We start from the raw sequence: 26,192 nt of genomic DNA, 5'->3' as shown, positions 1-26,192 counted from the left end.
GGAAGGAAGGAAAGGAAGGAAGGAAGGAAGGAAGGAAGGAAGGAAGGAAGGAAGGAAGGAAGGAAGGAAGGAAGGAAGGAAGGAAGGAAGAAAGAAAGATTAAAAATCCAATCACAGACTCTACATTAAAATCATTTTTGGAAATTCACATTCTGTTCAAATAAAATTAAAAATGTATGAAATATGAAAACATACACCTGATCAATATCAGTTTTGGAATAAAAGGACATAAAAACAGCCTCTACAATATCTTTAAAAGGCAAACAGGCATTCAGTTCTCTGTTTGCAGAAGAAACTGGAATGGTTATCTCCTACCATTTTATAAATAATCAACTGTGTTACTTATGTATGCTCCTGCTCCACCTAATTGCTTTCTACACCATTAGTTTTCTCCCAGGATTGCCATCCCTTGGCCCCAGTGTTAGTCTGAACAACACAGATTCATTACTTGGGTCCCAATTTCCCAAAGCTTCCACAACTGTATCATGACTGTGTACGTTATATCCCTCATGGACAAGAAGTTAGCACACAATTTTGTATTTCGCTATTTTGCCAATTCTTCCAAAATATTTGCAAGATGGAATATTTGTTTTTAAAAAACAACAGCCTTGTCAACAACTGCACCACAAAGGTTTTTATAGTCCCAAAATGCAAGGTCCAATTGAAGTGGCTTCTTTAATCCAAGAATGGTTAGATTCAGCAATACACTGGTGGTATCTGGCACTTATCACCTCCTCTAGTCTACCTTAAAACAGCATCAAACCTTCCAATGATAGCCAAGCTAAAATGATGTTACAATGACAAAGAACATGGTAGAATATTTTATTTTGTGATTCTAAGAATAAAACAGGATTCCTCTATCATAAAAAAGTTCAATGTCAAGACCACACAGGTGATAGAATATGTTACAAAACCGATGAAGCACTTATTTAAAAGTTGTTCTGAGGCCTAGAGACAGGAGGTCCTAGGTTCAAATCCGGCCTCAGCCACTTCCCAGCTGTGTGACCCTGGGCAAGTCACTTGACCCCCATTGCCCACCCTTACCACTCTTCCACCTATGACACAATACACCGAAAGTTAAGGGTTTAAAAAAAAAAAAGTAGTTCTGCCACATCTTTAGCTAAGGTGCCATTTTAATTTTTAAAACTTTTTTATTTATTTCAATTACATGTAAAAATATTTTTTCACAATTGTTATTTGACATTTTGTAATTCAGATTCTCTCCCTTTCTCCTTCCACCCCTCCCCAAAGCAGTAAATAATCTGATACAAGTTATACCAGTGCTGTCCCCATGCAATATATATTTCCATATTCTTCAGGCTGAGAAAGAAGACACATCACATGTACAATAAAAAGAAATTATGAAGGAAACAAAGTGAAAAATGGTATGGCTTGATCTGCCTTCAGACTCCATTTTTAGCTGTGGATAGCATTTGTTTCTTGGGTCCCGGTTACCTTGCAACCTTGTTTCCCTGATAATAATTTAGTCCTTCACATTTGATCATCATATAATATTTCTGTGACTGCATATAGTGTTCTTGTTCTGCTCACTTCACTTTGCATCAGTTCACAAAAGTCTTTCCAGGTTTTTCTGAACTCATCCTGTCATTCCTTATGCTCAATAGTACTCCATTGCAACCATATAACCTCAACTTGTTTAGCCATTTCCCAACTGATGGACACTCCTCAGTTTCCAGTTCTTTGCCACCACAAAAAAAAGCTGCTAAAAATATTTTTATACAGGTAGGTCCTTTCTCCTTATCTCTGATCTCTTTGGCATACAGATTCAGTATATTTCTGGGTCAAAGCCCAGTGCACTGGAGGGCATAGAGCCAGGGCAGATAATAAACCCCAAGGACTTTAGGATATAGTGGCAGGAAATAATGAGATATTCCAAAATCTTTGGGATGTAGCCAAAGCAGCCCTTAGGGAGAATTTTATATATCTAAACATTTCAATCAACAAAAGAGAGAAAAAAGAGATTAATTAAGTATGTCACTAAACAAATAAAAAAATCAACAAATTAGGGGCAGCTAGGTAGCTCAGTGGATTGAGAGCCAGGCCTAGAGACAGGAGGTCCTAGGTTCAAATCCGGCCTCAGACACTTCCCAGCTGTGTGACCTTGGGCAAGTCACTTGACCCCCATTGCCTACCCTTACCAATCTTCCACCTATAAATCAATACACAGAAGTTAAGGGTTTAAAATTAAAAAAAAAATCAACAAATTAATAAAACCTCAATTAGGCACAGTGTTAAGTCATATTGTAAAATCTTGTAGTTCTTCATCTCACCTAAAGGATTAGGGCTGGTAAAGCCATCACACCCAAAACAGGAATCCAAATCTTAGATCTTATTCTCTAAGGTGTCCTATAAAACTATATTACCTTTTATATATAATCTCTATACTATGGCTATACCACTTCTCGGCTATCTCCACACCAGACATTCTCTGCTTTCATCCCCTCATTCTTGTCCCTTCTATTTTATTGGAGCTTTGGTCTCTGACCCTGGATCCTTAAGCTCTGACATAAGATTTTGTTTTATCTTACTAGGCATGGGCTTTCAGACTACTTCTCTACCAACTTTCATCCATGCCACCACAAGTACTTCCTCCTCAATTGTAATATATCCTCCTGCCCTGCCTCATTAGAAACTGATCTCTCTTGGATTACAAAATGTCAAAAAAAATTATTAATTTTTTCATAAATTCATCTAAAAAAAAGAGACTATTGAGGCTTCTGGGTTAAGATGGCAGCAGAGTAAAAAGCAGCTGCTTGACCTCTCCTAACCCATGCATATAGGACTCCTCAAGGGGACATAAAAACAAATCCAGAGGAATGAAGGGACCCCACAATAGGGCGCAGCATTGAAGGTACATGGGATCGGGCATTTCCATGCTATAAGGAGATGAAATAGCTCTACTAAAACGGGACCTGAGCGACCCCCTCCCCCACAACACCACCTACAGTGCCAAAGCCAGCACATAAGAGCTAGAGCAAGTTTGGGGCACCCATTAAGTCCTTGACAGCTACCTGGGGTCACCACAACCTGCTCCTGAGAGCAGCAAGACTTAAGACCCCAAGAGGCTAAAGAATGCGCGGACTTTGAACACAGACAGTGAGTGCAGGTGTGGTCACAGCTTTAGACGCGGATCCTGAGCACAGGCGCGGACCTTGAGTGGGGACCCAGTGCAGAGAGGTGTATGACTGTGGAAGCAGCTCCCTGAGACTGTTAAAGGAGCTTCGGGCAGAGGAACAAGGAAGGGGACCACCAGGAGGCCTGACTCTGAGAACACCTAGACCTGAGACCTCAGGAACCCAAAGAGCGCAGACAGACCCTGGGCATGAGGATATAGCTGAGAGGGCACTGGGCTAACAATGGCAAGCCAGAGACAAGAACCCCGGAAGAGAAAGATCAAGAAGAAACTTTAACACTCGACAACTTTTACACAGAAAAAAATCCAGACAACAGAGCAAACAGCAGAGGAAAACAAACAAGTAATCATATCCAAACCTTCCCCAAAAAAATTAAAGGCTTAGAAATCAAATGAATTGATAAGCAAATGGAAGACCAGAAATGACCAGCTAAAAGCCTTGAAGAACCAAACAGACCAGATTCAAAAGGAAAACCAAAAGATTATAGCTGAAAACCAGTCTCTAAAGGCTAGAATTAGGCAATTAGAAAAAGATGCCCCCAAATCAAAAGAATTAATAAGCAAATTAGAGACCAAAATCAAACAGCTGGAAAACAGGATAGACCAAATAGAAAAGGAAAATCAAAAGAATATAGCAGAAAACCAGTCTCTAAAGACAAGAATTGGGCAAGTAGAAGCCAATGGTCTCTCAAGACAACAAGAACAAATAAAGCAAAGTCAAAAGACTGATAAAATAGAAGGAAACATAAAATATCTCACTGAGAAATTGACAGATCAAGAAAACAGGTCTAGAAGAGATAATTTGAGAATCATTGGTCTTCCTGAAAAAGCAGAAATTAATAGAAATTTGGACTCCATACTAAAGGAAATTATTAAGCAAAATTGCCCTGAAGTTCTACAACAAGAGGGCAATATAGACATTGAAAGGATCCATAGCTTCCAAGTAAAAGAAAAATTTTACAAGAAGCCAGAAAGAGACAATTTAGATATCAAGGAGCACCAATCAGGATCACACAGGATCTGGCAGCCTCCACACTACAAGACCACAAGGCTTGGAATATGATATTCAGAAAGGCAAGAGAACTGGGTCTACAACCAAGGATCACCTACCCATCAAAACTGACTATATACTTCCAGGGAAAAGTATGGGCATTCAACAAGATAGAAGATTTCCAAGTATTTGCACAGAAAAGACCAAGACTAAATGGAAAGTTCGATATCCAACCACAAAAACCAAGAGAAACATGAAAAGGTAAATAAGAATCAGTGGGGAAAGAAAGAAAACCCTTATTTTTAAATTTCCCTCTTTAAGGGCTTGAGTAAGATCTAATTATTTGTATTCCTATATGGAGAAATGTTATGTATAATTCTCTGTAGTGAACTCTATTCACTATTATAGTATCCACTATTATAGTAATTAGAAGAATTATTCACAGGGAGAGTTTGGAGTACTATATGTGTAAATGGAATTAGCTCGAGCCCATTCATAGTCAAAAATCTACCCATCCTAGGCATAGAAATGATGTAATCCTCACCTTCCTTAGTGGGGAGGGAAGACGAGTTACCTACACGTGACAATAAGTAACAAATCAACAAAAGGGGACTGCCCTTTTAGATGGCATTTCTCAAATTTCATTTTTACACTAAATGGTCTAAGATGATAAGGGGGTGGGTGGAAAAGAGGGGGGGGTGAATAGTAGAGGACACCAAGAGAAACTTGAATGAATAAGAAAAATAGGATATTCTATTACACACAAAAAAGGGCATGGGAAGGGGAGGGGATGAATACTATTATAAGAAGGAGAGTAAGAAAGCAGTAAGAGGTAATATTTAAACCTTACTCTCAGTGGAATTAACCCTGAGAGGGAAGAGTAGCTACATCCATTGAGATATAGAACTCTATCTAACCCTACTGAGAAAGTCAGAAGGGATAAACCAAGGGGAGCAGAGGAGTCGGGAGGTCAAAAAAGGGAGGGGAAGAAAAGGGAGAGGGAATTCATTAGGCTTAAAAATAAAAAGAGGGGAATAACAAGGGAGGGGGTAGAAAGGGTAGTAAATCAAGGGAGGGGACAAGGGTTATTGGTTTAAAACAAATCACTGGTTTAAAAGGAAATAGCCTAAGAAGAAGGGGTAGAACTAAGAGAGGATACCAAAATGTTGGGGAATACACAACTGATAATTATAACTCTGAATGTGAATGGGATGATTGATTATACTAAATTAAAAGCTTCTGTACAAACAAAAACAATGCAACCAAAAATTGGAAGGAAAAACAAATTAGGAAAAAATCTTTGTAACAAAAAACTCTGACAGGGGTCTAATTACTCAAATATACAAGGAGTTAAATCAGTTGTATAAAAAATCAAGCCATTCCCCAATCGATAAATGGGCAAGGAACATGAATAGGCAATTTTCAGATAAAGAAATCAAAACTAGTAATAAGCACATGAGAAAGTGCTCTAAAGCTCTAATAATTAGAGAAATGCAAATCAAAACAACTCTGAGGTACCACCTCACACCTAGTAGATTGGCTAAAATGATAGTAGGGGAGAATAATGAATGTTGGAGGGGATGTGGCAAAATTGGGACATTAATGCATTGCTGGTGGAGTTGTGAACTGATCCAACCATTCTGGCTGGCAATTTGGAACTATGCTCAAAGGGCTATAAAAGACTGCCTGCCCTTTGATCCAGTCATACCACTGTTGGGTCTGTACCCCAAAGAGATCATAGATAAACAGACTTGTATGAAAATATTTATAGCCGTGCTTTTTGTGGTGGCAAAAAAATGGAAAACGAGGGTATGCCCTTCTATTGGGGAATGGCTGAACAAACTGTAGTATATGCTGGTGATGGAATATTATTGTGCTGAAAGGAATAATAAACTGGAGGAATTCCATGTGAACTGGAAAGACCTCTGGGAACTGATGCAGAGTGAAAGGAGCAGAACCAGAAGAACATTGTACACAGAGACCGATACACTGTGGTAAAATAGAATGTAATGGACTTCTGTACTAGCAGCAATGCAATGATCCATAACAATGCTGAGGGACTTATGGAAAAGAACCCTACCCATATTTAGAGGAAGAACTACAGGAGAGGAAACACAGAAGAAAAGCAACTGCTTGAACACATGGATTAAGGCAGACATGATTGGGGATGTAGACCAGAAACTACCACACCAATGCAACTATCAACAATCTGGAAACAAGTCTTGATCAATGACACATGTTAAAACTATGGGGGGTGGAGGGGGGGTAGGTCAGGGGGTGAAGGGGAAAGTAAGAACATGAGTCATGTAACCATGATAACTTTTCTAAAAAATAAAAATTATTAAATATCAAAAAATTTTTAAAAAGAAAGGAACTAATCTCCTTAAGAGCAGGTGCTATCCTGTTTATTTGTTTTTTATCTAATCAGCCCTTGGCAGAGTGCCTGGCATAAATACTTAAATAGATGCTTTATCTAGCTATGTTCAGGGGAGCTAAGAGGCTCAGCTCCAGTTAAGTCAGGAAGACTGAGTTCACAACCTGTCTCAGACTCTTATTAATTCTGTGACTCCTGGCTAAATCACTTAAAAAAATCTATGCCTCAGTTCTTCATCTGTAAAATGAGCTAGAGAAGGCTATGGCAAACCATGCCAGTAACTTTGCCAAGAAAACACTAAATGGGGTCATGAAGAATCAGACACAACTAAAATGACTGAACAACAAAATCTATCTTTCGATAGATGGATTCTGAAATCCAAGCAATGAATTTAGGAATGAACTTAAGAAAATAGTATCTTAATCGCCCATCTACATCATAAAAGTCTCTTTAATCCAAATGTACCCAGAATATTATAGAACTGAAATGGAAAGTTTCTGAGGTCAACTGGTACAAATTCTGAAGCATGAAGCCTTCCTTCAGTACAGGGATCTTTTCTGTAATTCAAGCAATTCTAAAGCTACCTACTAGAGTTATCATGGAAGTCCTGTCTTATCTCTTCTTTCTCATCTTTTCTGCAAGGATATCAGGATTGTGTCAAATGCCCTGTGGAAATCCAAGTAAACTAATGTTCATGGCATACCAGTGGTCTGTCAGCTAACAACTGTCACAAAGAAAGGGAAATTTAAGCTGGGAAAAGCTGTTCTCAATAAACCCATGTTGGTTCATAATGATCATAACTTTCAGTTCTTACTGAGAGAATTTTAGGAACTTTATCATTTTTCCACAGATCTATTTCAAGTTCAATTTCTAGAGTTTAAAGCTTCTACCAATGTTTCATTTTGGAAATTCAAACATTTACCTATTTCAAGTCCTCTTTCATCCTCCATATGCCTTAAGTATTAAAGTTCCCTTATTTTTGTCTCACTTATACTGAGTTTTGATTCTCTTTTAATTTGTTATGTTTTGTCTATCCTTTTCAATCTCGTTGGTTAAAAAAAAATACTAAATAGAAGCAGTTTCATCTTCCCTGAATTGCTATTTTCTAATAATCTCTCTTTTCTCCAATTTTCCTTCCTTCTCTCATCCCTAAAATATTTTAAAGCTTTCTTTAGAATTTATTTTATTAAAAAACAATTCAATTCAAATTTAGTTTTAGCTTGACTCTCCTGAACTCATCAGATTTTACCATTCTTTTATGTTAATCTTCAGTCACTTGCCCTCCCATTCATTTCCTAAACATGTCTTTTTAAAATATGAGCTCATTTTTGGATACCTCTCCCTTAGCTTCCTTACTGGGATCAGTTATTCCTCTATCATCATGATTTCATTCTTGAGAGCCTCTTATTCCCTGATCGTTCATAAATCAGGCATTTATAAGTTGAAGACTTGGTATATGTCCTTGGATACTCTATGAGCATTGGATATCGTACATCAGCTTAAATAGGTATTTCCATTGAAAATTACTTAGTCTCCAGAAATTTGACAGACTGAATTAAGGTAATGTTGAACAGTACACTGCTGTATTTCTTGCCAGTAACTGTGAGGCATCAAGAACCTTATTAATTACTTCCATTATTTATTTTTTATGTGACTATAAATAATGGAATTGAAGTTGTCATGAAAAAAATTCTCAAATTCAGTTAGCAAAGGAAATAGTAATGTTAGACTTATATAACATTTTTATTAAGTATTTTCTCTCATTCACTACATAAAATGAATAAATTTGTTGAAGTAGCTTGAAATCTCTTTTGAGAACTCAGCAGAAACTGAGTAATTGTAAGGATTTCAGCATACTAGTAAAAACTACCCCAGAACTAGTATTAATCAAATCCAGTTCAAGTAATAATCACGCACTGCATTTTTATAACACTATTCACACTCTAAAATGTCTCCACACAAGATACCATTATATCTTCAACACTACTGTGAGGAGATAAGACAGGGAGTATTGCCCTGCCTTATCTCCTTATAATAGATGAGGAAACAGACTTGGAGATTACTCTATCACGCTGATAATACAGTACAGAAAAACCAAACCAGAGATCAAGAGATCTAGGTTCAAGTTTAGCCTCTATCAATACCTGTGTGACACCGGGCCAATAACTCAACTTCTTCAGCACTGTTTAAGTACCTATAAAATTAGGAAGTTGCATTAAATGATCTCTAAGAGCTCCCATTGGTGAGTTCCTACCTGGGGTCTCTACTCTGATCCTTCTTCTACCTCTTGCTCTGAAATCAATCAAATCAATACTACCATAGCTTATAGAAAGGGTATTGTCTATAGTATAAGGATGATATTAGAAAATAAGTATTGTTTTATTAGTTTATAGATAAGAAGTAGAGAAGCTGCTTGAGGAAGAATTAGAGTTTCAAATAGAGCTGAGAGAGAGTGTTAATTTCAACTGGTGGCAGTTATAACCATTATTTCTATGACAGTTACACGCTCTGGGTGTGGCATTCTAGGAGGGGCTTCTGGCAGTCAACAGAGCCACATGCAGCTGCTTTCTCTCTCAGGGCTGGAGAAGGTAACATCTTTGCCTCTCTATCTCTGTCTGAGTGAAAGACTTGAAGGAGGGGAGTGTTTTCTTTTCCAACTTGGGAAACACTATTTATTTACCTGTTACTGTCTATAGATTGGTTAAACTCTGAAAAAAACAAACAAAGCCTGGTCTTTGGTTTGGACTCGAGTCTGTTAAGGCTCAGAGATCTAACCTGATTCTTGTGCAGACTCAACCAGCTAGCCTTGGCTATCTTTGTAACTTAAAGGCGAAGTTAAGAGTTATAGTGGTTAGGTTTATTTAGAACAGTATAAAGTTGGTTAGTTAGATCAGGGAGGATTAGGGTAGCCTGTGAACCACAGGAGAAGCGGTTCCTTACAGGACCTGGGAGTTTATTTGGGTGGAGTTAGAATCCCTTAGAATTAGAAATCCTTTTTCTCTTATATATATTTAAATAAATAGTATATTTTTCATAAACAAGTCTCTTTAGTATTCCTTGTGCCTTGCATTGCTCTCCTAATTTTATTTTTACAATAGCTTGCTAGATAATGCTACTCAAAAACTCTGTGACTTTCCAAAGCAAAATGACAGCTTTAAAGGTAGCAAGCTTCGAGGACTAGGCCTAGGGTCAGAAAAACTCGAGTTCAATTCCAGTCTCAGGCACTTATTAACTTTGTGAAACTGGGCAAATCCCTTAACCTGTTTGCCTCAGTTTTCTCAACTGTAAAATTAGGATAATAATAGTACCTACCTTGCAGGGTTGTTGTGAGGGTCAAATGAAATATTATTTGTAAATATCTTAACCCAGTGACTAGCATGTGGCAAATACTACATAAATATATATTCTCTTCTTTTTAGTCCTTCCCAAAACACACCTAGGAAGAACTTCATCCATCCTTTTTCATTCACTACTTCATTTATTCTTTAGGCTTTAATACTACCCAAGTGATTTGATATATAAATTCCTTATAAATGCCCTAATCCCTTTCAGCCTGTCATATTAATCAGTTAAATGGGAGATGTCATTGCTGTATGAATTCCAAGAGGACAGTCTTCTCACAGAACTCTATAGACTCCCTGAACTCCTGCCAGGCTGCTGGTCTCAGAATAACTGTGCTATAGGTACTCTCCCTTCCTGTTGCCTCATCTGCTTGGATAGCTAGTCCAGGCATTAGATGGAGGGGCCTACAATCTTACCTGGATCCACAGGAGAGATAAACGGAAGATGGTAGTCATTTAGAATATTAGGTCATGCTATTTGATCTATGTTACACACCTACATTCTTCCAAAGGTTTATGAAACAAAACAAAGCCATCCTAATTGACTTCCAGGATCCTGACCAATAATCCTCCTTTGCTGTTAAGCAGTCATCCAAATTTAGCCCATTTAGAGATGTTACAATTTAAGTGAGAAACACCTAGAATCTTTAGGGCAGGTTTGTTTCAGGATAGGTGGCTGGAGGGGGAATAGAGGAAGAGAGCACAGAAAGGATGAACCCATTGACCCTAGCTATAGTTTTGTTGCTTTTTCGGTGTGGGAATCTCTTATCAGTCAAAGACCTCTAACATTTCTTAAGTTCTTAGAACTATCACCACTAGATAGATTCTTGTTTTCAAGGTTGCCTAACACTCCCTCTAATATATTGACATACCCAAAGACATATTGGTAGACATCCATAATAGAAATCAATTTCAAAGAACTCATGGAACAATTCACCAAGAGGATTGGTAACTGGGGCTTGTAATCCCAACTATCAGGGAAGCTGAGGCTCAGAAGTAACCAAGCAGGCATCCACAGCAAGTCCAACATCAATGTGGCAAGCCCTCATAAGTGGGGGTGGGGAAAAGGTGGCCTAAGGAGAAATGAGGAAGTTCTGATCAGAAAGAGAACAGATCAAAGCTTCCCTGGTAATCATGCCTACCAATAGTAGGTTTGGGTCTTAAAATCAATACAATGAATTTAAAATGTGTTTTAGAGAAAAAAGGAAAAAAGCATATTATAAGTAGAGACTAGTATTTTCATATATATTTTTCTTTATCTGCTGAATGTATATAAAAATGTGTGAAAATGAGATTAAATCTACACTGCCCATTTTACTCCAAAGGTATAAATACCACCACTTAATTCACAAGTGGGAAAGTCTGTAACCTACCTGTGCAAAAGTGAGTGACAAACAAGAAGTGACTGACTGCCCCCTGGGTAGTCCTAAGCAAAGCGTCTGTTGTGATTGGACACATAAACTATGAGGAATGCACAGGAAGTGACGCAAAAGAAGCACCTTTAAAAGGGAGTGACAACTTCCTGTGAGTTCTTGTTCGGTTTCTGGAGCTGGGGTTCAAGTAGGTGTTCTGTTCTTCTCTTTGGCCTGGAACTGGACGTGGAGGAGCTCTGGTTGGGACCATGGACTTGGTGAGACTGTTCTTAAATCTCTCTCTTAGAACTACACGCGGTGAGTGAAAAAGGCTGATTCCTTTATCTTCCCTGGAGGTATATGCCTCTGGAGAGGTCCTTGATTAGAAGGAGCCCTTGTGGCTAAAACCATAATTAATTGACTTTTAGGCTCTGGCTGGGCCTCTGGAGCCCTGCTAGAGTAAAGGCAGGAATTGAGCATGTAGTCTAGCTCATGAAGCTAGATCTTACTCTACCCTCTTCTCATTTCTCTACTTTCACTCTCTCCTATATTTTATAAATAAATTACTAAAAAATCATTTTGAAATTGATATTTATTCAATTTCTGGGGACCACCCCTTTAAATATTTAATCCAACCAAAACCCTAATTTTTACCTTTTATAAATGTTCATGTTAATTGGTGTTTGTCAAATCTAAGGAAAAACAAAGAAACATTTTTTTTTAATTGTGGTTACCAGTCCCACCACCCACTTCTTCTTGTTCAAAGCCCTCTCCCATCCTCAAGAAAATTAGCAGTCCTACACCACAGGTTCCACCTTTGGGCCAATCCAAGAAGGAAAGTACAATCTCTTTGCAAGTGTTCTCAGACTTGAGATTTATAAATGTGTTTAAGAAAAAATTTTTATGATTATGCCTCACAGTCTAAAACTTAGAACAAGCCTCCTCCTCCTTTAGAGATAAAAAAATGAATATTGTTTTCTAATTTGCTTTTAATGTGTATAAAAAAAGACACATAAAACTCCATTTGGTTTCTTAGTTCTACATGGGTCAACACAGGCAGCGAAACCTTAACTTGTAAATTTACTGATCCCCAAGCAGTAAAATTTTCAAATTTAGTCCTAAATTAGTTTGGTTGGCTGCCTGGAGCAATCCAATATAAGTTGTAGTTACCTGTATTGAATCCTCCTGACACATAAATCTGTATACCACATAAAAGCATTTGATATTTTATAAAAATATACTCTGGACACCATTCACTTTGTAGTACTAGTAAAAACTAGCCCCCTCTGAAATTCTGGCAGTCATTTTCAATGTTCAATTATCCTTTTTTTAATACCATTTCATCTAAGTTATTTCTTATGAATGTGAAGAGAATAAATCTGAAAATGTAAGATGCCTTTACTAAGAAACTTTAAGGCAGACATGAAACTTTGCTAGCTTGGCAGGATATTCATTTTTAGTATTCTCAACTACTTTGCTTCCTGAACTGAGCTGTCACTTTTGAATGTTATTATGAATGGATATGATGATATAGAGTCAGCTGATACACTCATTAACACAGAAATAGTCTATCTGCAATGTTTTCCAACCTGATTACCATCTTTTCTCAAGTAATGAAAGAAGTATAGGAAGCATGAAACCACCCTAAAGGTTTGGGACTAAAATACCAATGCAAATGAAAACTAAACGATATTAGCTTGAAATTGCCAAGCTTTAGAAGTCTGGTCCTTCAATGGAATTTCAAAAGATTCCACTGGACAGGGCCACTGAGAAGTAACTATGTATGTCAAGGCAGTTATGAATGTCTACTGAAGGAAATGGAAAGCTTCAATGCCACTGTGACAGGCCACTTAACCTTTTCTGTGTGTAATGGAAGTCTAGGAAAGTCTGTTGAAGCTAATGGAATCTCCCTTGTCAGAATATTAATTTTAATCACATAAAATAAACTACATAGCATTATCAAAGAAATAAGAGACAGCAATCACAATAATATTTTCTTTCAACTAAGTTCCTGAAACACAAATTGAGAACCACTGAGGGCCAAGCTCAAAGTAGTCCAAGGGCTACTATCCCAACTTCCATCTCTTAGCCTGGGAAATTGATTTTAATTCCAAAGTACCAGAGACCTTTGCAGCCTTAGTTTCAGTCTCAGTTACCTATTCTAAAGCAACCTAAGCAATTTCTGTGAAAACTAAAACATAGCAAGACTGAATAACTCAGCCCAAGGTATCAGCCACTCAGGAAGGTCTACGTATTAAACAAGCATTCAATAAACAATTAGGACCAGACTCCCTTGCTCCATTCTTGAATTGAACAAGAACAAAGGGTTAAAACCTGGTTCCCTAGAAGCTTAAAAACAGACAGGTACATACTTGTTCATCACATGAACAACAAAATACAAAACACAACTAAGTACAGGAATGATTAATAAAGTATTGCACATCTGATTCTAGGCAAGCTCATTTACACAAAAACATGGACAAAAATCCCTCAAGAGAAGGCAAGGATGAGCTACAATCTGCACATAGTATGGAATAAACATGCTGCCACTAAAGTATTGAAGTATAGATCACCGGATCATAAGTCAAAGGATCATAAATGTAGAGCTGCTGGAAGAGACCTTGGAAGCTACTGAATCCAACCTTCTCATTTTACAGATGAGTCTGAGACACTGAAGGGAGTTCAGTGGCTTGTTCAGAGATAGACAGTTTTTGAGTATCTGAGATGGGATTTGAACCTAGATCTTTCTGACTTAATCTTGGGCTTATCTATTTTGGCACTCAGCTTCTCTAAGGTTACAAGGACTCAATGCATTTTGGGAACTAGTAACACTTTCATAAGGGACACAAGCCTCTCAAATTACTTGGAAAAGTACAGTCCAACTATAATCCTACTGGCAAAATGGTAGACCATTAGATCTCACCATCTACCCAAGACTTTTAGACACCCAGTGTAGAAATCAGAGCACCTAAAGAATTTCTGTACTTTGTCATTTACTTTGCAGCACCCAAAGGACTACTATAGCCTTCCAACCTGTCCTATCAATGAACTTTCCCATGTATATAGTCTCTACCAAATTAGAATGAGTTCCACAAAAGCAATTTTCTACTTGTATCCTTATTGCTTAGCAACAGTAATATTTAGCAAGTGCTTTTCCATTCCATTGCCCAGGGACAAGAGAACTTACATGAGATTCTGTAGCCAATATCCACAAAGGTTCATTCATCTAGAATTTAAAAGGTGTTGCTGAATATTCAGAGCCACTGAAAAGTAAAATGGGATATAATTGTTATATGGGTAGAGATTATGAAGAATAGACCTGGAAGGCCTGTCCACACAAAGTGCTGAGGCTGACCTGACAGACTGAGAAAGGTACTGTCCAAAGAAAATCAGGCCATGCCACAGACCTCTAGAAACATAAGCGTCCACACAGTGAGGCTTCCTGCCCTATGAAATCCAATACCCTGATGAAACCCATATTCCTCAGGCTATAAATCCTATGTATGTCATGTTTTAAACACACCTTAAAAAAAAACCAAAAACCTGTTATCTTCCCGGTCAGTCTATTATGATGCTGGCAGTGGCACCCTGGGATACTCCAAGCACAGCTGTCCTCCTTGATGTCAACCATACTGGCTAGAAGTAATCTAAAACATCATTCTCTTTCCTCAATACTATTGAGCTACCATATTTTAACCACTTTTAACTACAGCCAAAAATTCATCTTAGGGAGTGTTTCAGCAAATAATACTTTTTGTTTCAGCAAAAATACAAAGCTAGGGTTCTGGAGAGAGGAGTAAGTTGAGAAAAGAAAAAGAAGCTAGGACATGGCACATGTGGCCAGGGACTCCAGGCTTGGAGTAGGAAACCTCATCTTCAGAGACCAGAGGAAATGAAGAGACGGATAAGGACAGGGATGGGTTCTGAGATGTAGAAAAGGGGACATGATACAACTCACAGCAGTTAGTTTAATCTCTTAAGCAAAGTAGGCAGTGAAGTAATCTACTGAAAAGGACCTAAAAAAAAAAAAAAAAAAAGGTTAGAGGCCTCCTTGAGAGAAATGTGAAAGAGTCCCCAAGACATATCACTATGCAGAAGGGAAGGCCCTGTTGAGAATGAGTCGCACAAATTTGTAGTGGGACCAATAAGGACAGTTTTATTATTTCCTCCAGCAGCACATGGCTGGTCAAGAAGAGAAGTCAATGTTTTGCAGTGGCAAAGAACTGGAAACTGAGGGGTTGTCCATCACTTGGGGAATGGATGAACGAGTTGTGGTTATGGAATTCTATTGCACCACAAGGAACAATGAACAGGAGTTCAGAAAAACCTGGAAAGACTTATCTGAATTAATACAAAATGAAATGAGTTCAGAAAAACCTGGAAAGACTTATCTGAATTAATACAAAATGAAATGAACAGATCTAGAAGAACAATGTAAACAATAACAGAAATATTATATAATGATCAGTTGTAAAGGACTAAACCATTTTCAACAAAGCAAACCTCCAAGATAATCACAAGGGACTCATGTTGAAAATGCTATGAACTGTTGGAGTCCGAAGCAAATCAAAGCATGCCATCTTCCACTATATTTCTTTCATGAAATTCTGTCGTATGTGTGATACATGCATTTTATCATGACATGAGCAACACGGAAATCTGTATTATGTGAAAGTATAGGTATAACCTATATCAGACTATTCACTGCCTTGGGGGAGTAGTCAAGTAGAAAATATAAATATAAAAATGGCACAAAACAATTATCAAATGGTATTTCTACATATAACTGAAAAAAATTTTTTTTAATTGTGGGGAAAAAAAGAGGAAGAGCAAGTGAATGATGAGATTCATCACCCAAGGCAGGGAATTTAGCGGGGAAGGAGAAAATTCAAGGACGAGGGGGTTCAGAAACTTATGAAAGCCCATTATTGAAATGACCAACCATTAGCTGAAAACTGGCCAAGGGAAAGAAATGAAGCTAGAACAAGAGATAACAAACCATAGCCAGTTGAAGATGTAGATCTAGAGTTCAGAAAAAGTGTGTATACTGTTCAGAAAAGATATTGGCATTGGACTGAATGATTTACAAGGTGAAGCCCTAGAAATCAAAGAAGAAAAGACTGAAGACAGAATAGATGAGGGCCATTAGGCAGAACCTTAATGAACCAGATGTTAAGGGGCATGGGAAATGGTAAAATATCTAAAGAGAGAAAGGAAGCAATTAGAGTTAGGAAGAGCAATGACTCTGAAACCAAGGAAGGCCATGTATATATCAGCTTTATATTCTACAAATAAACCTAAGTGATCTCTATTTACTTATTCTCAATACTCTTGACATTCTTCCCTTTCTCTCCATATTCTAGCTAATAAAAAGGTTTTGTGTAAAACTAAATATGAGAATAGGAAAAGCAATTGTACCTTTTGCCATAATCATAGAATTCTAAGATTTTGTGAGCTGGAGGAGATCTTAAAGACCATCTGCCTCAAGCTTCGCCTTTCTCTGATCCATCCTCTGTAGAACTGTGAAACTGATATTCCTAAGACATAGATATGACCATGTCATTCCCCTGCTGAAGATCTCCGGTTTCCTTCTATAGCTTCTGGAAGAAAAGTCAAGTCCTCTTTTTGGTATTTAAAGTCCTTCGCAATCTGGTACCAGCCATTTCATCCTTCTTGCTGCTCCTTCACCCCAACATTGCATCTCCTTTGTACAGGCTCTCTTCCCTCTGTGCCTCTTCCCCTCTGCCTCTTAGAATCCCTAGCTTCCTTCAAAATTCAGCTCAAATCTTTATTTCTACATAAAGCCTTTTTTAGTACTCTCAACTACTTGTGTTACCCACCAAGAAATTTTTACTCAATATATATATTTTAAATATATTTAAATGAATATGTTATTTCCTCTCATAGGATGTAAGCTATTTCAGGACAGGTATTATTTAATTTTTGTTTTTTGTATCCCCAGAGAGGTAGCATGACTGGAAAGTCAGCCTCAGAGCCAGGAAAACCTGAGATCCATTTCTGCCCTTGGCACATACTGGCTATGTGGCCCTGGGCATGTTCCTTAACCAATATGAAGAAGATCTCTAGTGATGGGATAGATTAAAATTTAACAAACACAAATGTAAAGTCCATCAAAAAGGGTTTTTTGTTTTTTAAATTACCTATAGAAGTACAGGATGGAACTCAAGAGTTAATCATGTTATAAGGGCCTAAGAAAGAGTTTTGGTAAAACATAATTTCAACTTAAATGAATAGGTAATATGTGATAGTCAAAATAACTAATGAGATCTTACAAAGTGCAGGAGTAATTCTCAAGCACACTCTGCCTAGGTGAGAGCACAATGGAACACCTTTTCCTATTCTAGGCACCATATTTTAGAAGAAATGTTGAGAAGTTACAGTGTATCCATAAGGGAGACTAAGCTAATGAGAGTATTAGAAATCATAACTTGTTTAAAAGAATCAGTTTGAAAATGCTCAACCTGAAGAAAAAACTACGGACAAGAAAGTGATCATGATTGCTGTCTTCATAGGTTTCAGTATCATTTATGAGAGTGGTTCACATTTTTGTTCTACCATGACATGGAGAACAGAAATTCAGTCAATAGTAGAAGGTATAGAAAGTAGGATTCACAATATGAATAATTTTCTATGTGAAAACTTCAAATAACGAGTTGTTGCAAAACATCAGTAAATTTATTAAATACCTACCATGAGCCAAACATTATGGTAGACCCTGGAAATAGAAATACAAAATTTTAAAAGGTTCTACCCTCAGGAAGCTTAAATTCCAACATCAAAAGTAGATAGAAGAACCTTGGAGTAAAGGGTAATAAATTTCCCCAGCAATGAAAGGCATCAAGGAAAGGCTGAATTAGTGTTGAGAAGAACCTCAAGTTAAGAGTTGGATTAGATGACCTCTGAGGTCCCTTCTAATGCTGAGATTCTATGAATCTATGTAAAATAATAATGTATTTCTGAAGTGGAAAAAAAGGGATAGCCACAGAACAAGTGAAAACAAAATCTGACCTTCTATTAGGATAGCAAAGTCTATCATGGATTGGCAAAACCACAAATCTTTGGGCCTATGGCCTAATTTTTAAAAAATACACTGACTTTTTAAAACAAACCTAACAATGGGTCCCAGTTATCACAGGGATGATTAAAGACCTTACTAGATCTCTCAGACAAGGAACCAAGAGAGAATATATTATCTTCAAAGATATTTGAATAATTCACTGATTGGAGGGTGGATACAAATTGTTCCTAAATCATTTACACCAGTAAGTACACAGGCTTCTCCTCCTCTCCCTCTTATTGGACTTATAAAAAGTATTTTCTTCTCAACACTTGAAAATTAACAGGATTGAGGGAAGTACTTAGCCCAACAGCTTTCTTGAATATAGCAGAAATTCAAGTTTAAAAGTAGTTATCAAGTACATATCATCCCTATGGTCTCCTACTAAATGATGAAAGATGATATATAGAAGAATAAAAGCTCTTGCCCTGCAAATTAGAAAACGAGGGAAAACAAAGTCCTAGTATCATCCACATTAAACAAGGGTTTTAACCTTTTAGGCTACGATAGGAAGATAGATAGAAAGGTTCCTGAGGGTAAAGTTCAACCTAGGAACAATCTAGGAAAGGTTATCTAACAATGTCTAGCACTGATAGGTTTAATATTGCACTGGCTGCTTAAGAAAAAAAATCCAAGCTAATATGATTTTAGACACTATACTTAAAAAGCAATGGTGATATACTGGTTCAAGTAATTCTTTGATGAAATTAATTCTCAGGTCTCTATTTTTATATTCACAAACCTACTCTAGGCTCCATTTAACCCTTATGCCATTCTAAGAATAAAATAATGGTCTTTGCTTTACAGGCCTCCAAGTAACCTTTGACCAAAAGCAGTATTACTCTAACCTTCTGACTGTATTCTGACTCCTCTAGGAATGTCCCAAGTTCTCCTGTCACATTCTGTTCCAAAGGATCCCAAGGAGAGGTGATTATGTTTATACATTACCAATTAATACTTAACCACATTAATGATTCACACTTATTACAAGATTCTCTTTTAAGCCTCTGAGTAGAGTACCAATAAATTCCACAATAAAACCAAAAAACTTTCTGTAGTAGCCAAAAAAAAAAAAAGAAAAAGAAAAGAACGAGGCAGGTGTCCATCAATTAGGAAATATATGAACAAATTATGGCATATGAATGCATTATAAGAAATGAATGGCTATGGAGGAATTTAGAGAAAATAGGAGAGACCCATATGATCTCAGAGAAAAAAGCAGTCACCATAATATTAAGGAAAACAATACCAACAGACATCAGAAGTTAGATCAATGTAATGACCAATCTTGGCTCTAGAAGACTAATAATGAAGCATTCTTCTTTCTCACTGTGCAGAGGGAATTTCATCCCCTCCCCCCTCCTTGACTGCCTACCTGATCCATCCCATTCTCTACATGATAAAAGGGTTTGGGTGGAGCCCACCTAGGACTTTTTGGACTCAGAACTCCCAGGGGCAGGCAAGAGGAAGGACAAGGCTGAGCAATATGTGGTCTGACAGAATTAGAGTAAGGGGATTTAAATCTATGCTTATCTATCTTCTCTATTTCAAGTGGTTATTAATAAACTTTATAGAAAATAGGAATGTGGTAGATATTAATTTTCAACCTAACATCACTAAAGAGGTGGTGGCTTAGAATACAGAATGCTATATACCCCGTAGACAGTCAATGTATTTTTTTCCTGTAATTTCAGCATTTCAAAGGAAAGATTCTATACTCTGGTACCCACCTTAGTGAAGGTTATGTTGCCCTTCACAAACTAATTTCTATCTCCATTTTCCCCCTATGTTCTAGTCACACTAAGGTATAAAGGAGTGTTAAAGCCCTCTCACCGAATCCTGGCTGTTCAGACCCCAGCAGGGGTACCAACAAGCAGAGGGGAGAGAAATGGAGGGACCCTTCTCCCTCAGTATTCCTGCCAATCTACAACCATACCATCGTCACTCTGTTGGAAAGCTAGGAGGAATAGTGGATAGAGGACTGGGCCCGAGTCATAAAAATTCATCTTTCAGAGTGCAAATTTGGCCTCAAACACTTTGCCAGTCACTTAAGCTTGTTTGCCTCAGTTTCCTCCTTGGTAAAATGAGCTGGAGAAGGAAAGGGAGAACCATTCCAGTGTCTTTGCCAAGAAAACCCCAAATGGGGTCACAAAGAGTCAGACGGGACAGAAACAACTAAACAACAACCCCCTTACTTGAACCCAGAACCCTCAATCCCTCAACATCTCAGTCCCACTTACCATTTTCCAATGTTTATGAGCAATGTCCAAGTTATTCAGAGGGAGGAAACTCCCTTCAAACTGTCAGTCCCACTGCCCATTTTCCAATGATTATGAGCCAGGTCCCCCAAGTCCTTCTCCTCCTCCCCTTCCTTTATTGTATAAGGGGGCACGGGGATGAACTGAGCAAGGTACTAACTATAATAATCCTTCTAGTAAGACAAAAGCAGATCAGCCTTTCCCTCTGCCCTTCCTACAGTCTGGGTATAGAATCCCATTTGCCATCTAACTGGCTGAAGTTCTGTCAGGAGCCTTAGCCCTTGTTATTGGCCTAAGACCATGGCAGCAGATCCATTTTATAGGTTTTGCTCCCCTCACCTGGATTTGAGTATAGCTTCCTTCAGCAAAACCCTTACTTTGTCTTAATAACAACTCTAAGTCAGAAGAGCAAAGGCTGGGCAAACAGGGTTAAGTGACTTGCCCAGGGTCACAGGGCCAAGAGAGGTCTATGGTCACATTTGAACCCAGGTCCTCCCAATTAGAGGTCTGGCACTCTATCCACTGTGCCCCATGCCTTCCTTTTCTATCTGAAGCCTCAGCACTTAATACAGTGCTCATCATATAGTGAGGACTTCATAATTTTTCATTCATTCATTCACTCAGCCAGAAGTACTTAAACTTCTATTTGGCTTAATCTAAAGGGAAGATGGAATGGAGCACCATATTTCTCTTGATAGAAAGCAAGTAATAAGCAAAATGCTGTTAAAAAGGGTATTATATTCCTAAGTCAATCTCTTTACCCTTACTCTCCCCCAAGTTTCCTTACATGAAATGAGGATAATTATAGCACTTATTTCCCAGGATTCTTGGAAAGATCAAATGAGAATTGTCTGAAAGTGCTTGCTTAGCACAGTGACTGGAACATTCCATCTGCCTTAAAACACAATTACTCTTCCATTCATAGGAACATAAATTTAAAGGTAAAAGGGATCTTGGAGTATATCTTGTCTAATCCCCTCATTTGCAGATGAGAAACTGGGGTCAAACTTACACTAACTAGCAATTATAATAAGAAGTAGACTAGAATTTTGAACTTAGACCCTCGGACCCTCCAAAGAACCATTCTTTTCTAAACCAATGGCTATTTCCTATCATAGCTAATCAGAATATCTCAGCCTGGCTTTCAGATCCTCTTTTCAGCCCTACCCTACCTACCTAAACTTATTTCCCCCAATTTCAACACATCCTCTCTACTCTAGGGTAAGAGGGTAAAAGGACCATTTTCCACTAGAAAATGCCAGGCTCAGATAATAGAAGAAGGGTACTCTTAATGCTAAATCAATGTCAGCTGCTGTTATTCTTTGTACCTCATCTCACATCCTTATGAACCTCCTTTTTCCTTTCTTCTATATAAGTCCTACCCATTTTTAAGTCCCACTCAAATTTCACCTCCTTCATGAACCCTTCTTTGAATTTTCCCACTTACACAGGGCACCCATTTCTCTCAACTAGAAAAGCTGTTGAGTTCTATATTACAAAACTTGATATTTTAATACATATATGAAAAAATATATATGATATAATAAACATATAAATATATAATATTCACTATTGCTCTATGTATGTCAATTTAATTTCCTAAAATGGATTATAAATTCCTTGATGGACAGAAACAGGTCTTCTATTTCTCTATATCCTTGCACAGTATTGAACATAAAGGAGGTATACGATGCCTACTCTAATGGATTAAACTGGTCAAGTTGTAATTCATACACTGCTAGAACATTTCTTGACTTACTTATTCAACTTTTCTTTGCCTTTCAAGCCACTGCTAATAATGGTGATAATGTCCTTTTCCAAAATGGTAAATCACTAGACTTCACTGTTCTGCCTCAATGTTTTCTCCTTATTGGGTTTATAGCATCCATAAGGGCAGGAGAACAATTATGTTGGTTTACAGGATTTTTCCTGATAGCTAGACTGACTATGTGGCATATAGATTTTGAGCAAGGGAGTTCCTAGATAAAACAAGTCATGACAACAAAAGTAAATTCAGAGAAAAGATAAAATCAGATCTGAGTCTTTCCAGCAGGAAAAAGGAAGCCTTATCAGATAAAGGTTATTCCACTAACTCTCAACCAGGGACTGAAAGAAGGTGACTTTTCTCACATAAAGCAAAATTGAGATATCAGTCCAAAAGTCTTTTTTTTTTCTTTGAAAGGTAAATAACCCACTAAATCCATCTCATACAATAGATTGCCCATCACTAACACCTGGATTCCCTTAAATTTCCAAAAGTTCTCTGCCTTTGGATGAGGGAGGTTATTCAAAATAAGGAAAAGCAGTAAGTACCAATCTGGCAAGGGGGAAGAGGGAGCTTAGTCAGGTTTGATTTGAAAGAAAAAAGACAAAAGCTAAGAAAGATCAAAAATGTATTCAGATCCCCATGAATACCACAGATTCCTACTACTAATGACTTTTAAGATATCTAATACTTTGTAACTTCCCAAGTGTCCAGTTTTGTGGTCTATTTCCTAATAGTTGTTATCAGGAAAGACTCAAAGTAAAACTAAAAAAGGAGAGCAAGATGCCATTTATTGCTTCAGAAATGACAAGATAGGGAAAATAGAATAATAGGTAAAAAAGAATAACAAGGGATAGAGCAAAGATAACAAACCAACCAACCCCTGAAGCTTGAAAAGGTAAGAAATCTACCAATTAGTCAGAAAGTCTAGAAGAGATATATCAGAGGTTATGCTCACTCAATCAACAAATATGTGAATGCCTGAGCTATAACAGATACAAGGTCAGTAGTCCAGAACCCAAGGAAAGACCTCTACAGACAAGAAAATTGAGATCCTGTGAGCTAGGAAATAATATGCAGGTGTGACACTTCAACTCCCACAAGAAGCCTAAGAGTGTTCTATTCTCAAGGACAAAAATCTTATCTCAAGGTCCTCCAATAAAAATTTAAGCACATAGGTAATTTAGAGAAATCTTAAACTACCAAGGGCCTGGTAAACTGATTTACAGATTTAGGGTCAAAGTCAAAGTAGCTAAGGCTCATTTTTCAATTCATTCCTTTCATTGTTCTGTGCCATTTCTGCAATGAATAGGGCCAGTTTTGGTGTTTAACTTAAGAATAAAGGCAAGACCTTATTCCACATCTAGATTCACAGTTAAAAACCTAAAACTTAGAGAATTTCAGTCTGTCCCTAGGAAAAGCTCCTATACCTAAGCAATCAGAAATGAGATGAGGAAGAGAAATTCATTATACTGTACTATAAAGGAAACTTCTCTGCATTTACACATTTTATCTTTTCCCTAAGATTAAGTAATACACATCAGCACTCTCCCAGGACCAATTGGGAATACAGACTTGAAGCTGGTGAAATTGACTGAAAGTTCAATTACTCCTTGAAAAATCACAGAGTATGAAAATTTTCAAAGATAAGTTTTGATCAAGCACTTTGGTCACCTAAAAGAGTACCAAAATTCAATTTGCTTACAAAAAAACAGAATATGGAAATGTAAACATTTATAAAACAATCCCAGAAAAATACTTAGATTTATGTACCTAAGAAAATAGAAATTGAACAGACACACAAGAAAGGTCAACTGATTGATGAACAAGAATTAACACTCATTAAGCTGCAAACATCAAGGAGTAAAATAATCTCAAGAGAATTCTTGCAGAAAAGGCATTTGCTTTGTTTACTGTGATGCTCTAAGTCCACTTGCTACTTTAAACCATGGTAAATACAATAGAGTTGTTCAAATGTTTAGGAAAACAAAAAATGCTTAGAAATGAAGTATATTGAGCAGCACCAAACTATTTCCTGGAGTAATCTTGGTCACATTTCTGGCTGGTAAAGTCTGACAATTCTTAGCATTGCAAAGTGAAGTACCTTAATTTTCACAAACAACTGAACTGTGATGCTGAAACGGTTTACAAAAACAAATAAGTCTGTCCAAAAACTTCAAACAAAGCTTTTTGGAATTAGGAGCAAGGAACCATAAAAATTACTTGCTGTAAGTGCATAGTGGCTTGTTTTATAAAATAAGATTTCTTGCCTAGGGATTCAGCCACTGGAATTTTTTTCCATATATTAATAGATGATTTTGAAGCTGGCTCTAAGGCATCCTTGAAACGATGCCAAATACTGTTTCAAAAGGCAAAACCCAATCAGCAACTTCTGCCATTATTCCCAAAATTCTCCAGTAGAGACTGCCATTTCCCATTGCTGACATTTTTAAACATAAAATCAAAATCTAAAACAAGCTTGTTCAAGGAGACTGCAGCCTCCTGAGTTGTCAGGAGCTCTGGTGAAATCCTTCTGTGGGCTGAACTAGAAATTTTGTTACAATCTTTGCAAAAGCTGCACTCTGCACAACAATAGATGCTTGTGTATAAATGTTTTAGGAATATGGTTTCGAACAGTTCTTTCACTTTGCTATCTATCCCTAAACTATTGCAATCATTGGGAATAAACCGTCCACTAAACTTCAAACGCAAGTGTCCGATGTGGTACCCGTGTAAACGTCTGGTGACGAATCAATGACACTGTAACATAGGGAAACAAGCACAGTACCAGTGGGAAGCAGGAATTCCAGCGGGGAAAGGATATGCTCCATATCAGATTATTAGCTTCTGCCTTAAAAACATAAGACAAAATGAAAGTACTTGGTTAGAATTTCTTTTTGTGAATTGAAAAGAAAAGCCCTAAGGGTAGGCGCAGGGTTCCGGTAGGCCGCTTTTAACAGCTAAACATCTTTTACATCTTTGGCTGTGGGGCTCGAGATCTCATCCTGAATAGTCAGCCTGGGCACTGGCTCACGCGCGATCTGCAGTGCGCGTAACCTGACTCGGGACCCGCGCGGTGCACATGAAAGGGGAGGAAGCGGGACAGCAGCCCCCACGTGTCGATCAGTGGGCTGGAGGGAGGAGGAGAGGGAAACGTAGCTTTCCCGCCTTCATTCAACACCCCAAAGAAGAAAGACTTGGGAGGGGGCAAAAGGGAGGAGGGAGAGGATGAGCAGCAGACCCGGAGACCCTACGCCTCCCCCTCCCGCGCCCGCTCTGATGCAGCCGCTGCAGCGCCGCCCACGCGCACGCAGAGACCGGCGTTCCACTTACACTGCGGCGAGGAGAGCCACCCGCCAGACGAGACAGAGAGCTATTAAATAGCTAAGAGCAAAGGCAATCGATTGCTCGGTGCTCCTCAGCCAAGCCTCCGGAGCCTCGCATGCTAAAGCAGCCGGCTGGGAAAAAAGGAGGAGAATGAGGAGGAGGAACAAAGGCCCCGCCTCCTCGTCCCCTGAACGGGCGCGCGCTGCGCCTCCTCGCCTGGGAGGTGCGCGAGAGCGCGCAGGATGGGGCGGGGCGGGGCGGGGCGGGGAGAAGGAGGAGGAGTAAAACCGTGAAAGTGACCTGGGAGGACCCTGTTGGGTTACAGAGCCCCACCTGCTATCTGTGTAGGTGTTATGCTAGTCTGTTGGAACGGAAAGGGGCCTTAGTCCAAGCCTACCGCTCCTTTGAGGAGGAAACCACTCAGAAAAGATCCCCAGCTGTAGGAGCTGAGGCTCAGGATTCAAATGCTGCCTCCACTGGTCACAATCCATGAGACGATAGGCATGTCACAACCTCTTAGTTTTATTTTACTCACCTATTTAAGGCTGAGGT

General features: G+C 38.3%; 1 protein-coding gene across 1 annotated transcript in view; it reads right to left on the bottom strand.

Moving 5' to 3' along the window:
* TPK1 (thiamin pyrophosphokinase 1) overlaps positions 1–25,728 on the bottom strand; it is a 504,980-nt gene extending 479,252 nt beyond the window's left edge. Inside the window, exons 1-2 of the mRNA XM_044679729.1 lie at positions 25,647–25,728; positions 25,102–25,164 (exon numbers count right to left, since the gene is read on the bottom strand). Of these exons, the coding sequence (XP_044535664.1) occupies positions 25,102–25,144 (43 nt within the window). The 5' untranslated portion in view covers positions 25,145–25,164; positions 25,647–25,728. The remainder of the gene's footprint in view (positions 1–25,101; positions 25,165–25,646) is intronic.
* Between the last annotated feature and the right edge of the window lie 464 nt (positions 25,729–26,192).

Source organism: Gracilinanus agilis, chromosome 5 (assembly GCF_016433145.1).
Source record: "Gracilinanus agilis isolate LMUSP501 chromosome 5, AgileGrace, whole genome shotgun sequence".
Taxonomy (NCBI): domain Eukaryota; kingdom Metazoa; phylum Chordata; class Mammalia; order Didelphimorphia; family Didelphidae; genus Gracilinanus; species Gracilinanus agilis.
Note: the sequence above shows the minus strand (reverse complement) of the source record. Positions and strands in the feature narration are given on the sequence as shown.